A 14,134-nucleotide genomic window follows, 5' to 3' on the forward strand; every position below is an offset into this window, starting at 1 on the left:
CCAGATGAAATAAGGCCTGGGGGGAACTTAAGGAGCCTGCAGGCCAAAAGATGGCATTCTGTTGGCATCCCTGGGGACCCCACACACATGGTGACAACATAGGCACCCCCTCAACCCCCATGGGTGCAACCAGGGAAGTGAGGAACTTGTTCTGGGTGGGTGATATCTGGCGCACACAGGGAAACCAACTGGAGACCTGACACACAGATCCCATGCTCTCTCGTGTGCCAGTGCCAGGGTCAACAGCAAGTGATGGGGTACAGGCAGCCCAGAAGAGAGAACGGGGCCCGCAGGGATCTCCAGGCAGGCTGAGACTCCGCATACTTGCTCATGGGCATTCTCAGGCCTTGCTAGGTGGGACTTAGGCTTAGGTCAGAAGAGAGAGGGTGCGGGCGTGCTGGTTGTCAAGGAGATGCCAGAGGGGACCTCCTCCCTGGAACACGGAATGTTCTAGTTTCCCCCTGCCCCTTATCTCAGCCCTGGGAAGACAGAGGGAAGGAGTGCATTGCCTTCCAGCTGCTTGCACTTGGGGCAGCTCACAGGGACAGGGCTCTGGTTTAAGAGAGTGGCTTCAGGAAACAGACCCGGGGATTCAGGCTCTGCCATTTGGCGTGGTGGGGACTGAGCGGGAGGGTCCCTCCGGGATGCTTGGGCCTGTGAATTTGGCCATGTGCTGCTGTGGCCCAGGGGCAGGGATGGCCGCATGAGAGGCTCGCAGGGCCTTTTGTGTCCTCTGGAAGAGGAGACGCATTGCCTCAAGCCAGCAGAGGGGGTGGAGTCCAGACCACATCGGGAGTGAGGATCCTGCCCGAGCAGAGAGGGGACGCATGGGTCCACCCCAGCACAGTGGGGACTTCGCAGTGTCTGGCCCATCCTCTGGTCAGACCCGGGCTTCCAATGCGGCTGCTTGCAGTCTGTGTAGCTTGAATGTCCCACAATTTCTTTTGCAGGAGCTCGCACTCCTGGTGACGTCTTCGGGTCACGGAGAAGAAAGAGGGCCAGGCAGTGCCAGGAGTCAAGGTGAGCGTCCCTTGAAAGCGGACACGGAACACAGGTGACCCCACAGCATGCAATCGCACCCCTCCCCGCCGGCCGTCAGTAAGGGGAAAGTTGGCCTCCACTGTGTGCATGGCTGCTCCCGTGGGAAGCCAAGCGGCTCCCTTCCTCCTTCCTGTCCTCAGGGCACAGTCCCAGCAGCAGCACAGCAGCCCCGTGTGGTGCTCACTTGCCCGCCACCCAAAGAGAAGGCGTGCAAGCGGGCCTTCATCTCTCCCATCGAGGGAGGCTGTGGTATCCAGCTGAGCCACTCACACCCTCCCTCTCTTCCCCAGGCTGGTGGTCGCATCGCCCAGCTGTCACTCACCTGTCTGCCAGCTGTCCCCAAGATAGCCATGATGCCTCACCGTCAGAAGAGTCGGCTCTGCAGGATGGAGGGAGAACTGCAGGCTCCAGGAGGGGTGCCTGGCAGGGCGTGGGTGAGGCTTCCTGTGTCTCAGGAACCCGAGTCCACTGCCGCCGCCTCCTCTACCCTGGCCTTGCCTACCCAAAGGGAAGTGTCTGCTGCTGGGCCCCCGATTCGTGCTCAGAGCCATCCAAGCACCTCCTCTGGCACTGGCAGTGCCGCCACTGCAAGGCGTGAATCCCGGGGTGGTGCAGAGGCCTGCCAGGATGCAGCAGACCTTAGGGCCCAGCATGAGAACGCACTAGATATAAAGATGGCTGAGTTGCTGCAGCTCCTCCTCCTGAAATATCGGTTGAAGGAGCCGATCACCAAGGCAGAGATGCTGTCTCATGTGACCCAACAGTACGAAGCGTACTTCCCTTTCATGTTCAGGAAGGTGTCTGAGTGCATCCAGGTGGCCCTGGGCATACATGTAAAGCAAGTCGACCCCATTCGTCACTGCTATGTGCTCGAAACCGCCCTGGGCCTCACCTACAATGGGATGCAGGATCATGACAGGAGCATGCCCAAGACTAGCTTCCTGATCATGGTCCTGGGCCTGATCTTCTCGAACGGCAACCGTGTCTCTGAGGAGGAGCTGTGGGAAGCACTGAGTGCGTTAGAAGTATATGATGGTAGGGAGCACTACATCTACGGGGAGCCCCGGCGGCTCCTCACTGAAGAGTGGGTGCGGGAAAGGTACATTGAGTACCGACAGGTGCCCTGCAGTGATCCTGCTCGCTATGAGTTCCTGTGGGGTCCCAGGACCCATGCTGAAACCACCAAGATGAGAGTCCTGCAGTACCTGGCCACGTATTATTCTGTGGAGCCCGAATCCTATGCATCTCTGTATCTAGAGGCTTTGAGAGAGGAGAACCAGAGGGCCCGACTAGGAGATGCAGCCTGAGCCAGGCTCACTGCCAGCCACTTTTCCCACCCTTTGGAAATCCGGTTCCATTCTTCCTTAAGGACTCTGGTCAGCGGTCAGAGTGCGACAAGGCCAGGGTGGGTTGAGGGCATGCACTGTAGCGTTTGTGTGGTCTTGTTTTGTTTCATTGATGTACAACAAGAGGATCTTTGTAGTTTTAAAAACATGGCTCCTGACGATCAGCTTGTAAATATGTTCATCACATCTTGGGGGTTGGGGAAGTCCCAGTTGTCACACATCTATTGCTGCTATGCACTTTCAGTGGGAAGAGTTTTGTCACGTTAGCCACAAACTGGGGAGTGTATCTTATGTTGAAGTCGGAGGAGCAAATGACAGCAGTGCAAGAGCTCTTTCTTGGGAAAAGGCAAAGAAAGTTAGCAGCGATGCAGCTAATAAAATAGATGAAAAAGAGGTTGGCTGCTGATTTCCCTTATCCTCTTTCTTCTGCCTCCAGAATTAGAAAGTGTTATCTTAGACAACTGATGAAATCTAAACAAATAAAGTAGGCTAGAGATGCGTATTGAAAACGTTCTGAAGTTGAGACACGCATCGGACAAGTGCTCTGCAGAAGGCCTTGTACCGGGAGTGGAGTTGTGGGACAGCCACACACACCCTCCCAGACAAGGGTAGAGTCCAGCGCCAGCCATGGTAGGAGGAAGACGCTGAGTTGTTGGGAGACCCACAGAGCCAGGGAAGGGAGGCCGAGCAGGTGGGCCACCAGGGGAGCATGAGGACGCGGAGTGGACCCTTTGTGGGGTCTGTGCCTCCGCACCCCTTCTGCGGGAGCTCGCCACGGTGCAGCTGGGTGGGGGCAGGAGGTCAGAGCCTCAGGCAGTGTGGGTTTGGCTTGAGAAAAGCTGTGAGTCGAATACTTGTCTGTGCAGGTGTTTCTGCGTGTTGGCTACGGCAGAGGAACATCCACCTGCAGCATGCGTCTTGCAGAATGTGTCTTGGACGCTTGTCCCAGTGCAGTGGAACACAGAGCCAGAATCAGATGACCAAAGGCCCTCAGGTGCAGGGCACTCCTGAGAGAGAGGGGAGGATCTCCCGGAGAGTGAGGTCAGAGGACAGTGGCAGTGCTACTGTGCCAGGCTGCAAAGGCAGGTGCTAACTATTAGAAAGACATGGTGGGTAGCTCATCTTCGGGATCATTGGCCAATGTTAGCCAGAACCACATTGTGCTGATCATCCCATGAAATAGTGATGTTGGTGGAGGAGCAGTTGGGAGGGTGGGACGGAGCTGGTCCTGGCCTCCACATCTCGCTGCTTTAGTCCCACCATGCTCCTCCGCGTGCGGAAACTGCAGGGTGTCCTCTAGGGGAATCTGTACCTGGTGTAAGTCATGAGGAGTCTTTGTTTGGCTGAGCTTTCCATGCACACTTGGCAGAGTGTTCTCTGCTATCTCCTGGAGAACAGGAGAGCAACAGCAGCAGCTCAGAGGGGCCAGGCCTGGGGCTCCAGGATAACACAGTAACAGCCACCTGCCTGTCATGCAAGTGTGCCGGTACTCCCCAGGCACTGTGACTGGTGCTTTAGGCACAGGGTAACCCTCCTTGGAGCGACTGACTACCCAGAACAGATGTGACCCACCACGCAGGGCCTGGGAACAGCTCAGGACTCCTGGCTGGGGTGTGAGCGAGCTGAGAGGAGCCCTGGTTCTTGAATTATCTGGGCTTCACCCTCTTCACCCTCAGGCCATGGCCGACTCTGACTTTCCATGTCTACTGTCAGCATGGCCCAGCGTGTCTCTGATGAAGAAAGGAAACAGCATCCTGAGGTTGGGCGACGGGGCAGCACACTCAAGTGGCCACTAGAAGGTGACTGTGAGAGTGAAATGCACTTCGGAGGTTGGCTGAGTGCTAGTTCTGTTGGACTGCAGCACCTTGCAGTAGTGCAGAGCCCGTTCCATTATGTCTCCAAATGCCTCCATCCAACCCTGGAACCTGGCCTGCTGCCGAGTCCTGCTCTGCTGCCTGGCCCCTGTGGAGGCTGCAGGGTCGCATGTCTTCCTTGTGACGCAGAGCAGAGCAGAGCAGCCCTGCTGCCAGCACAAGTCCCTCATCTCCCAAGGCTCACACTCTGTCCTTTCTGAGAGCCTCACCCTAACACGGCCAGAGCTCAGCGTGAACTACCATCTCAGACACCTGGTCGTGCTTCCCTGGGAGTTGCCGACGTCCTTTAGCTTTGCCAACGAGAAGGTGTGCGTGCTGTGTCCAGAATCAAGTGGCTCTGAGGATAGTAGTGAGGGTAGTTATAGATGATGAGGAACGACAATTTTCACAGTGGCATTTACATGAGCTTCTGATTAGTGAATACCTACCCAGTGGTCAGAGGTCATTTTCAGGGTCAGACCCTCATCCCAGTCATGATGATGGTGGAGGCGGCCATCATTGGGGCTTGGTCACTGGGACACACCCCGACATGAAAAACCGTTTCTTGCAGCTCCAATTCGAGGAGAAAGTCTTGAACCCCACTTGCACTACCTCAGAATGACAGAAAAGTACTTGCTTTTGGTGTGAGTGACGGCACTGACACAGGTGCCCAGGCAGACCAGGCGTACATCAGGTTAGAGATTCAGGGGAACAGCAGTTCATGACTGCTTCTTCTGATAGGAGACACTCCTCACAATGTTGAGGTTACCCACAGCCTTGGCACGTGTACAAGTCTCACAGAGCTAGCATTGGGAACGGCACAGAGCTGGATGCTGCAGAGAAATCCTGGAGACAATCGTACTGCTCCTGGGCTCACACTGTTGCTTTCTGATGGAGTATTAGCTGGTTTACGTGCAAAAAGGGCATGGCCATTAATGTTCGTGCCCCATCAGTTTCTGTACCTTGACGCCCTACGTGGTGTAATAAAAGCTGGTGCAGGGCTTGTAGGCTTGGTCCTCCTGTCAAGTCAGAGGAGGCTTCCCTCTGCCTGCCCACTTCTGTGTCTCTCTCCTTTGTTATTCTGATCCCATGCACCTCCCTCTCCCACTCTGTGCTGCATGGTTGGCAGTGCAGTGTGAACCCGTTCCACCAGGTTGGCACAGTCTTTCGATCTGAGCGGAACCTTCCACGAGATCCGGTTGTCGGGGAAGAAATCCTGCAACCATCAGTGCAAACGTGTGTCACGACACTACACACGTGCAGATTCAGGTCACACATCTTACGTGCAGTTGACAGCTGGTCTCAGGTCACCCCAAAGCTCTGCACTTGTGTCATTTTATGCCTGATATGCAGATGAAGAAACTGAGGTGCAGGGAAGTGAAGTGCAGGAATGTCCTTAAAGCCGCAGGAGTGGAATTTAAACCAAACCGCCTCTGGTTCCAAAGCCTTGTCCCCATGCTGACCTGAGCTGTGGCCCTCAGGCGCCTGAGAGGGGGCAGCTCTCAACCAGTTACTGACTGCCTCAGGTTGCGCGGCTGAGAACTGTGGGGAAGCCATGGAGAGACTCATTCTGGACGCAGCGCTCTCAGCCTCTCCCAGCGCGGTCTGCTCATCTTTTCCTCTGCAGCACAGGCCAGGGCCCAGCAGGACACTGGGCTGTAGGAGAGCGCGTGTAAAGCTACAGAAGGGCTTCAGATGTGGGGCTTGCGGATATGGCCCTCTTGCGGATATGGCACATGCACCAATACCCAGGAAGGAGCCCTGCCCTCGCATCTGCCTACCAGGCCTCATCCACTTCTGTCCCAGCCAGCTGGGAAGTCAAGGACACTGCCTGCGAACATGACCGCGTGGGATCCCTGCTCGGTGTGCGGCAGACACTGATTCATCTGACAGAAGTAGAATATTCAACTCCCCAAAACCTCGAGCTGCCTGGTCTCTCCAGACATGAAAATGAGACAAAAAAGGAAAAGTGTGTGTGTTGGGGGACAATGCTGTGCTGCACTGTGTGTGTGTGTGTGTGTGTGTTGGGGGATAGTGCTGTGCTGCAGTGTGTGTGTGTGTGTGTGTGTGTGTGTGTGTATTGGGGGATAGTGCTGTGCTGCAGTGTGTGTGTGTGTGTATTGGGGGATAGTGTTGTGCTGCAGTGTGTGTGTGTGTGTGTGTGTATTGGGGGATAGTGCTGTGCTGCAGTGTGTGTGCTGCAGTGTGTGTGTTGGGGGGTAGTGCTGTGCTGCTGGGGGTGTGTTGGTGGGATAGTGCTGTGCTGCATCAGTGTGTGTGTGTGTGTGTGTGTGTGTGTGTGTGTGTTGGGGGGATAGTGCTGTGCTGCAGTGTGTGTGTGTGTGTGTTGGGGGATAGTGCTGTGCTGCAGTGTGTGTGTGTGTGTGTGTGTGTGTGTGTGTATTGGGGGATAGTGCTGTGCTGCAGTGTGTGTGTGTGTGTGTGTGTGTTGGGGGATAGTGCTGTGCTGCAGTGTGTGTGTGTGTGTGTGTGTGTGTGTATTGGGGGGATAGTGCTGTGCTGCAGTGTGTGTGTGTGTGTGTGTATTGGGGGATAGTGCTGTGCTGCAGTGTGTGTGTGTTGGTGGGATAGTGCTGTGCTGTGCTGCAGTGTGTGTGTGATGGTGGGATAGTGCTGTGCTGCAGTGTGTGTGTGTGTGTGTGTTGGGGGATAGTGCTGTGCTGCAGTGTGTGTGTGTGTGTGTGTGTGTATTGGGGGATAGTGCTGTGCTGCAGTGTGTGTATTGGGGGATAGTGCTGTGCTGCAGTGTGTGTGTGTGTGTGTGTGTGTGTATTGGGGGATAGTGCTGTGCTGCAGTGTGTGTATTGGGGGATAGTGCTGTGCTGCAGTGTGTGTGTGTGTGTGTATTGGGGGATAGTGCTGTGCTGCAGTGTGTGTGTGTGTGTGTGTTGGGGGATAGTGCTGTGCTGCAGTGTGTGTGTGTGTGTGTGTGTATTGGGGGATAGTGCTGTGCTGCAGTGTGTGTGTGTGTGTGTGTGTGTGTGTGTTGGGGGGATAGTGCTGTGCTGCATCAGTGTGTGTGTGTGTGTGTGTATTGGGGGGATAGTGCTGTGCTGCATCAGTGTGTGTGTGTGTGTGTGTGTATTGGGGGATAGTGCTGTGCTGCAGTGTGTGTGTGTGTGTGTGTGTGTGTATGGGGGGATAGTGCTGTGCTGCAGGTTAATCTGCTGCTTGTGAAGCCAGCATTCCATATTGGAGTGTCAGCATTCTAATCATGGCTACTTGACTTCCCTCCAGGTCCCTGCTACTGTGCCTGGAAAGGCAACAGAAAATGGCCCGAGCACCAGGGACCCTAGCACCCGTGTGGGAGACTAGGATGGAGTTCCTGGGTTCTGGGTTCTGCCTGACCCAGACCACGCCGGTGTGATAATTTGGGGAGCAAAACAGGATGGAAGATGCCTCCCTGTCTGTCACTCCTTTCACATGAATAAGTATGAGAAAGAGTGGCGTGTCTGCGCGCGTATGTGGGAGAGCCACACACAGACAAGTCTTCCATCCTCTGGCTCACTTCCCAAATACATGCAGCATTTGAGGCTGACGTCTGGAGCTGAGAACTGCATCCTGGTCTCTCCTGTGGGTGGCAGGGGTCCAAATCCTTGGGCCATCTTTGGCTCCTTTCCCCCAGGCACTTCAGCAGGAGCTACAGTAGAAGCAGAACAGCTGGGACTTGAGCCAGGCACTCCCACAATGGGATGTCAGCATCACAATCGTGGGCATAATACACTGTGACACAACGCCAAACTCCACAGTTAGAACTTTTCTAACTGCCCCTTGCTTCTGGAATATTCCATCTTCTGCATGCTTTGGTTTTGGGAGAGCGGAAGAGTACAGCTTCGTGGTATTAAGGACGTTCACACTTGTATGCAATTATAACCACCATTCATATCAGGAGCTCTTTCCCTCTGCCAAAACCAAGACACTAGGTTGCTCTGGGACTGGCTTACTTCACTAGGCACTGATGTTCTCTCTCACACAACACGGCAGGTCCACAAAGGACGGTACAAGGGAGATTAGGGAAGGAAGGTGCCAGATGGTGTGCATTCTCCACTCATGAATAAAAGTAGGACTCTCAATGAAACTTACAGATACGCCTTTATGTTACAATAGCAGATTTTCTACTTTCTCCTATGCTTACCATTTTCATGACACGCAAATATCAGAAAGTGAAGCTCGTGTGCTGAGGGACTATATTGCCGTGGAAACACAAGGACGAATGCTGTGAGGGAGAGATGGGGAGAGAGGAAGGGAAGAGGGAGAGATGAACCCTTATGCCTGAACACTGTATCATAGGAAACAATATTAAAAACCTCCACTAAATCCAACAGTAACCTGCCCTTCTCTCTCCCCCCAATGCCCAGGTAACTAGTGCTATCACTCGATTTTCTATCTGTGCATTTGTCAACCCAAGCATTTCATTTTTTTAAGAGGAATTGTGCAGTCCGTTTGTGGTTGATTGATTATACCAGCAAAATGTTCTAATCACTGGTAACTGTTGCAGCCTGTGTCACAATTTCCTTCCCTTTTGAGGCTGAACACCATTCTATTGTAGGTACGTATCGTATTGTACTTACCAGCCAGAGATTGTATATTGAGACTGGACTTGAGGAGTACAGGCCTTTAATATGGGATTTTCTTTTTACCTGCCCGGGAGTCAGGCGGTGATTACTCTTCGCAGGAGCTACAGGTGTCAGAGCTGAGATGTCCCTCTGCTTGCTCTCCCCTGCTGTCCTGCGTTTCCGTAGACTTCTTCCGCCAGGTCTGAGACGCACAGTCCTTCCCGGCGCACCCCCAGGCTGCTTCGCAGGGGCCGTGCTAACGGCATGGCAGCAAGTGTTCTACAGTCGTACAAAGAAGTCTTCCTGTTTGCGTGGGCCCCTGGCCGTGACCTGCACAGACAGGTGCTCTCTTTGCACGCCCCCCTGCCAGTGCCCTGGCGCTTTTTGGACCAGCGTTCTTGTCAGAGAGTAAATTCCCCTCCCTGGGGATTTGAGATGCCCGTGTAGCTGTGGCCGCTGCTACAAGCACGGGTTAGAGTAAGGACTGGAGCCGGCCTGGAGGCACAGCCAGGATAAAAAGTTTCTTTCCCCACCCCCTGTAGCCTGCAGCCTGTACCCCCTCCTATCTCTTGGCTCTTCATCACAGAACTTTCTGCCCACACCTCACGTGTTACTTTCAACTTGGTCGTCTCAGACAGCAGGAAGACAGGGGAGGGCACAAGGCTGCAGCAAGGGCACCCCCGTGCTCATCTTACTCCAACCTTGAGTTTCCTTCCCCAGGCCTCCACCGTTTGCTTTTGTGAGAAAAACAAACTGTGCATGTGAGGACAGTGAGAGGTTTAGAGAAGAGCTGAAGAGACAGCTCAGACTCCTTCAGAAAATGGCCAGGGAGGGGGCTAGCATGACCCGTCTCAAAGGGAAGAGGTGAGGGTTGAGGTGGCTGCCCCAGAGCAGTCTCCAGGACTCAGGAAGCTCTCGTGAGAGCTCACCCATCGGGATCCGTCTCAGCAGCATCCTGACATGCAACAACGTGCAGTGGAAGACAGATGGCCTGGACGGGTGTGTCAGCCTCACCAAGACGGAGTAAGAGACCTGCAAACCACTGAATCACTGCTGCTAGTTCCCAGGAGAACTCACCGGGCTCACAGTGCACGCAGCCACACTCATGGTGGGCTCACTGCAGCAGCAGGACACTGTGTGCCCTCAGCCAAGGGGAGAGACGCATGGGGGGAAGGCCGGGGAAACGAGACACACGTCCAGGAGGAGCACACAGCATACGCCCAATTCCCCCACAACGTCTGGACAACTGCCAGGCATGGAGGGGCCCAGGACTGTCACTAGTGGCGGGTCATGTAGGCAGCTCTGCATGGCAGGGACCCAAAATCCAGACTCCCAGGAGGAAAGCCAGCATCGGGTATTGTTTGTACAACACTTGAGACATAATACAGACTATGTCAGCCAGTGGATTCTGAATAGGTTTCATCACGATTGGAACGGCGAGATTGGCAGCAATTCAGACCTGTTGAACTATCCAAACTGCTTGAGTAGGACCCTCGGAGCGTGCCCCATTGGGGACCTGGGATGGGTGGGAGGCTGGGTGGGGCTTTTCCCTTTGTTTCTCCCCTGGCCCCAGATACAGGGAAAACAATGATATTAGTGTGGAAACAATGGTATTACCCACTTTCCTGTGGCCCTTGACCCTTTGTACTCTAAACAACTAAGTAAGATCATTTAAAAAAATAAATGAATTAAAGAAAACACACTTGAGCCGTAATACATCACCCTTGTCAGCTCTAAGAATGCTGGCATCTATTCTCAAACACATGTCCTCAGACACAGGCCAAGGCCCAACTGATGGCAGATTCGCCTAAGGCCAGGAATGAGCCTGCTGTGCAAATGTGCTTCTGAGGGTGCAGCTCATTTGGTCAAGGAGTCTGTACAGCAAAATGATGCCCGCAGGACCTGGCTAAGCTGCAGCCCGGGTCTGTTATCATGGGCCCTCGACTCCAGTCATTACCACAAACCTCGCTAAGCATTAATGTCTATCATAGAAAACCAAGTGACTTCCTTCTCCTTTTAAGGTTTATTCACTTTTACTGGCAAGGCAGATAGACAGAGAGAAAGATGTTCTGCCCGCTGGTTCACTCCCCACGTGGCTGCAACAGCCGGAGCTGAGCCAATACGAAGCCAGGAGCCAGGAGCTTCTTCCGGGTCTGCTACGTGGGTACAGGGTCCCAAGGCTTTGGGCTGTCCTTGACTGCTTTCCCAGGCCACAAGCAGGGAGCTGGATGGGAAGTGAAATGGGCGGGACACGAACTGGCACCCATATGGGTTCTGGATGTATGTAAGGTTAGGACTTTAGCCACTAGGCTAGTGTGCCGAGGTGAGGTGTGAATGTCTTCCGACTTGGGCAGGGGCATGATTCCAGACAGCACATAACTCTGGCCAGTGACAGCTGACCTGAAAACCTTCCAGGGTTTCCAGAGGCAGGAGTGTGATGCCAGGGCACTCACAGGATGCACGTCCCCCAAGGGCACTTGTGGTTCCCCTGGAAACCAGAGTGAACCATACTTTGGGCATCCCAAGAGGATGCAGGTCACGTGTTCCCTGGCAGGCAGCACGTCATGCTTCAAGTGCTTGGGTCCCTGTCACATGTGGAGGAGACTTCAGTTGAGCGCCCCACTTTCTAGCTTTGGTCTGGCCCAGCCCTGAGAGCTGTAGGCATCTGAGGGACTGAATGAAAGGCTGAGAGCAAGCGCTTTAGCCACTTGACTACCGAGCTGGGCACATAGTTATCTTTTTCTTTGTCTTTTGTTTTAAATGATGTATTTATTTTACTTGAATTGCTGAGAGCGAGCGAGTGAGTGAGTAACCGAGAGATACACCAGCTGTTGGTTCACTCCCCAAATGGCCGCCATGGCCAGAGCTGGGCTGGTCCTAAGCTGGCAGCTAGGAGCTTCTTCCAGATCTCCACGGGGGTGCAGGTGCCAAGGCCTTGAGCCACCTTCTGCTGCTTTCCCAGGCCATCGGCAGGGAGCTGGATCGGAAGTGGATCAGCCAGAAGTAGAACCAGTGCCCATGTGAGATGTCAGCATCACAGGTGGAGGATTGCTGGAGTCCAGCGCCAGCTGAGTTCGGAGCTCGAGAAGGGTGTGTGAAATAGGCGTAGAAAGAAGAGAAACGGACCACTACAATTCCAAGATCATTGTGGACAACGCGAGAAAGCTATCCGCTTTATTTATACAGAAGAAGTCACAAGCTCTGGCACAGACTTTTGACGTCATGGTGTTGCATCCACTCGACCGCAGAGTGCGGCCCCAAGCAGTACAATTACAGAGTTTTCTTTAGGGACAGTTTGACACAGCTTCAACGGGGGCACAATTTACAACAGCTGGAGAGGTGAGTGAGGCAGGATTCCACATTCCTTGCTTATCTCGGCTTGCCAGCCCCCACCTGCTCTCCTCAAGTCTGGGTTCTATCCTTGGCACACCTGTGACAACCAGACCCTTACCTTGAATTATGTATGGGTCAGTAAGTCTGGGGTCTTGGTTTATGGGGATTAGGGGCCATTGGCACTAAAGGCCATTAGGCCTGCAAGCTCACAGTTTGTTAACTAAACAAGTAAAGCAAGAGTTATACGGGAGGAAAGAATTGCAATTAGCAATGAGCCATGTTTACTCCATTTAAGTTTCAACTCTACAATGGACAAGTGAATGTTTCCAAAGATAATTCTACAAATTGTTTCACCTTAAGACAGGGCATTATCCATTCTGACGTTGCAGCCAAGAATTTTTCAGTAGACAACACATCTTATTCAGTAATACACTCCTACTGCAATTCTTATTCTACAACTTATCCATCACTTAATGGGAGAAATACATCAAAAGAGAAAAAACATAAATATCTAAGACAGAAAGTTTCAAACATTAAATCCCTCTACAACTGCAGGCTCTATAATCTTATAAACGATCAAACAACAATCAAAAGTATATTTTTATGATGTTAGTAAAATCGCCCTATATTTCCTCTAGTTAAAAAAAATGATGAAAGCAGCTAAAACAACTACATTTTCTATGTTTTAAAGAGTTGCAAGGACGGGCTAACCTTTAAGGTCACAGTAACTATATTTTTTGCCATAGCAGGATAGCCTTTAGGGTCATAGTAGCTATGTTCTTTGTCACAGCAGGACGGCCTTTAGGGTCACAGTAGCAATAACAGGATAGCCTTTAGGGTCCCAGTAACAGGATAGCTTTTAGGGTCCCAGTAGCTGTATTTTTTTGTCATAGCAGTTTTAGCCCATACTCTCATCATTTCCATTATTTTGTAAAATTCTTATGAAGCCATCTCCCAGAAGGCATGTTGTATGTCTGGGCCAGATTTCAGGGCAATGGGTAGGCACACAATAAGGTGTCCAGAAATGGCACGGGTTTAATTCTACTTCTGTGCGCACGCAGTTAAAGGCCCACTCACCAAGACAGTACCAATAACATTAACTCTCAAGCTCACGTTGGTTGCAAAAGCCATCACACAGGGGCAAACAATGACTCAATAGATTACAAAATTCTTTTTTTTTTTTTTAAGATTTTTATTATTATTGGAAAGCCGGATATACAAAGAGGAGGAGAGACAGAGGGGAAGATCTTCCATCCGATGTTTCACTCCCCAAGTGAGCCGCAATGGGCTGGTGCTGAGCCAATCCGAAGCCGGGAACCAGGAACCTCTTCCAGGTCTCCCACACGGGTGCAGGGTCCCAGTGCATTGGGCCGTCCTCGACTGCTTTCCCAGGCCACAAGCAGGGAGCTGGATGGGAAGTGGAGCTGCCGGGATTAGAACCAGCGCCCATATGGGATCCCGGGGCATTCAAGGCGAGGACTTTAGCCGCTAGGCCACACCGCCGGGCCCTACAAAATTCTTAGTGGGGTGATTGAGTGTCCATGGGAAAGGGGGTGAAACTGTGTCAAGCTGATCAGAGAGAAATCCGCCAGGCCCTGCCAAACAGCTGGAAGCTCCCCCCGGCCCTGCCAAGCAGGGGAGCTGTTCTCTTCACACCTTCATGTTATTCACACGTACTGCACGGACCCCAGCAGAGGATTAGCGTGCACCAGCCCCAGGACACAGCTGTGTACAATCGCTAAATGTTACCTGCCACCGAAACCCGTTGTATCATATCATCCATGGTGGAAAATGACTTGCTTCCACACCTCCCCTCACACACGGAGTGTGATTTCCAAACGCAAATACATTTGCTACATGGAATACTATCATCATGCCTAAACAAGCAGGAACTTGCCCCCAGACAGTGTCTGTGCAGAGCAGGCCTCAAAGATGGGCATGTCTTGGCAGTGAAAATAGCATCCACGGGGAAGAAACGGGAACT

The 14,134-nt window shown here is 52.8% G+C and overlaps 1 protein-coding gene across 1 annotated transcript; it reads left to right on the plus strand.

The window, feature by feature from the left end:
• Window positions 1-976: 976 nt before the first annotated feature.
• LOC101534356 (melanoma-associated antigen 8-like) lies at window positions 977-2,453 on the plus strand. The gene is made up of 2 exons (XM_004599845.3): window positions 977-1,020; window positions 1,332-2,453. The coding sequence occupies exon 2, from the start codon at window positions 1,392-1,394 to the stop codon at window positions 2,346-2,348; it is 957 nt and encodes a 318-aa protein (XP_004599902.3). The 5' UTR covers window positions 977-1,020; window positions 1,332-1,391; the 3' UTR covers window positions 2,349-2,453.
• The last annotated feature ends 11,681 nt before the right edge of the window (window positions 2,454-14,134 follow it).

Source organism: Ochotona princeps, chromosome X, assembly GCF_030435755.1.
Source record: "Ochotona princeps isolate mOchPri1 chromosome X, mOchPri1.hap1, whole genome shotgun sequence".
NCBI lineage: Eukaryota > Metazoa > Chordata > Mammalia > Lagomorpha > Ochotonidae > Ochotona > Ochotona princeps.

Coding starts and splice junctions, on each gene's coding strand:
- LOC101534356 (XM_004599845.3), top strand. CDS start 1,392: ATGATGCCTCACCGTCAGAAGAGTCGGCTCTGCAGGATGGAGGGAGAA.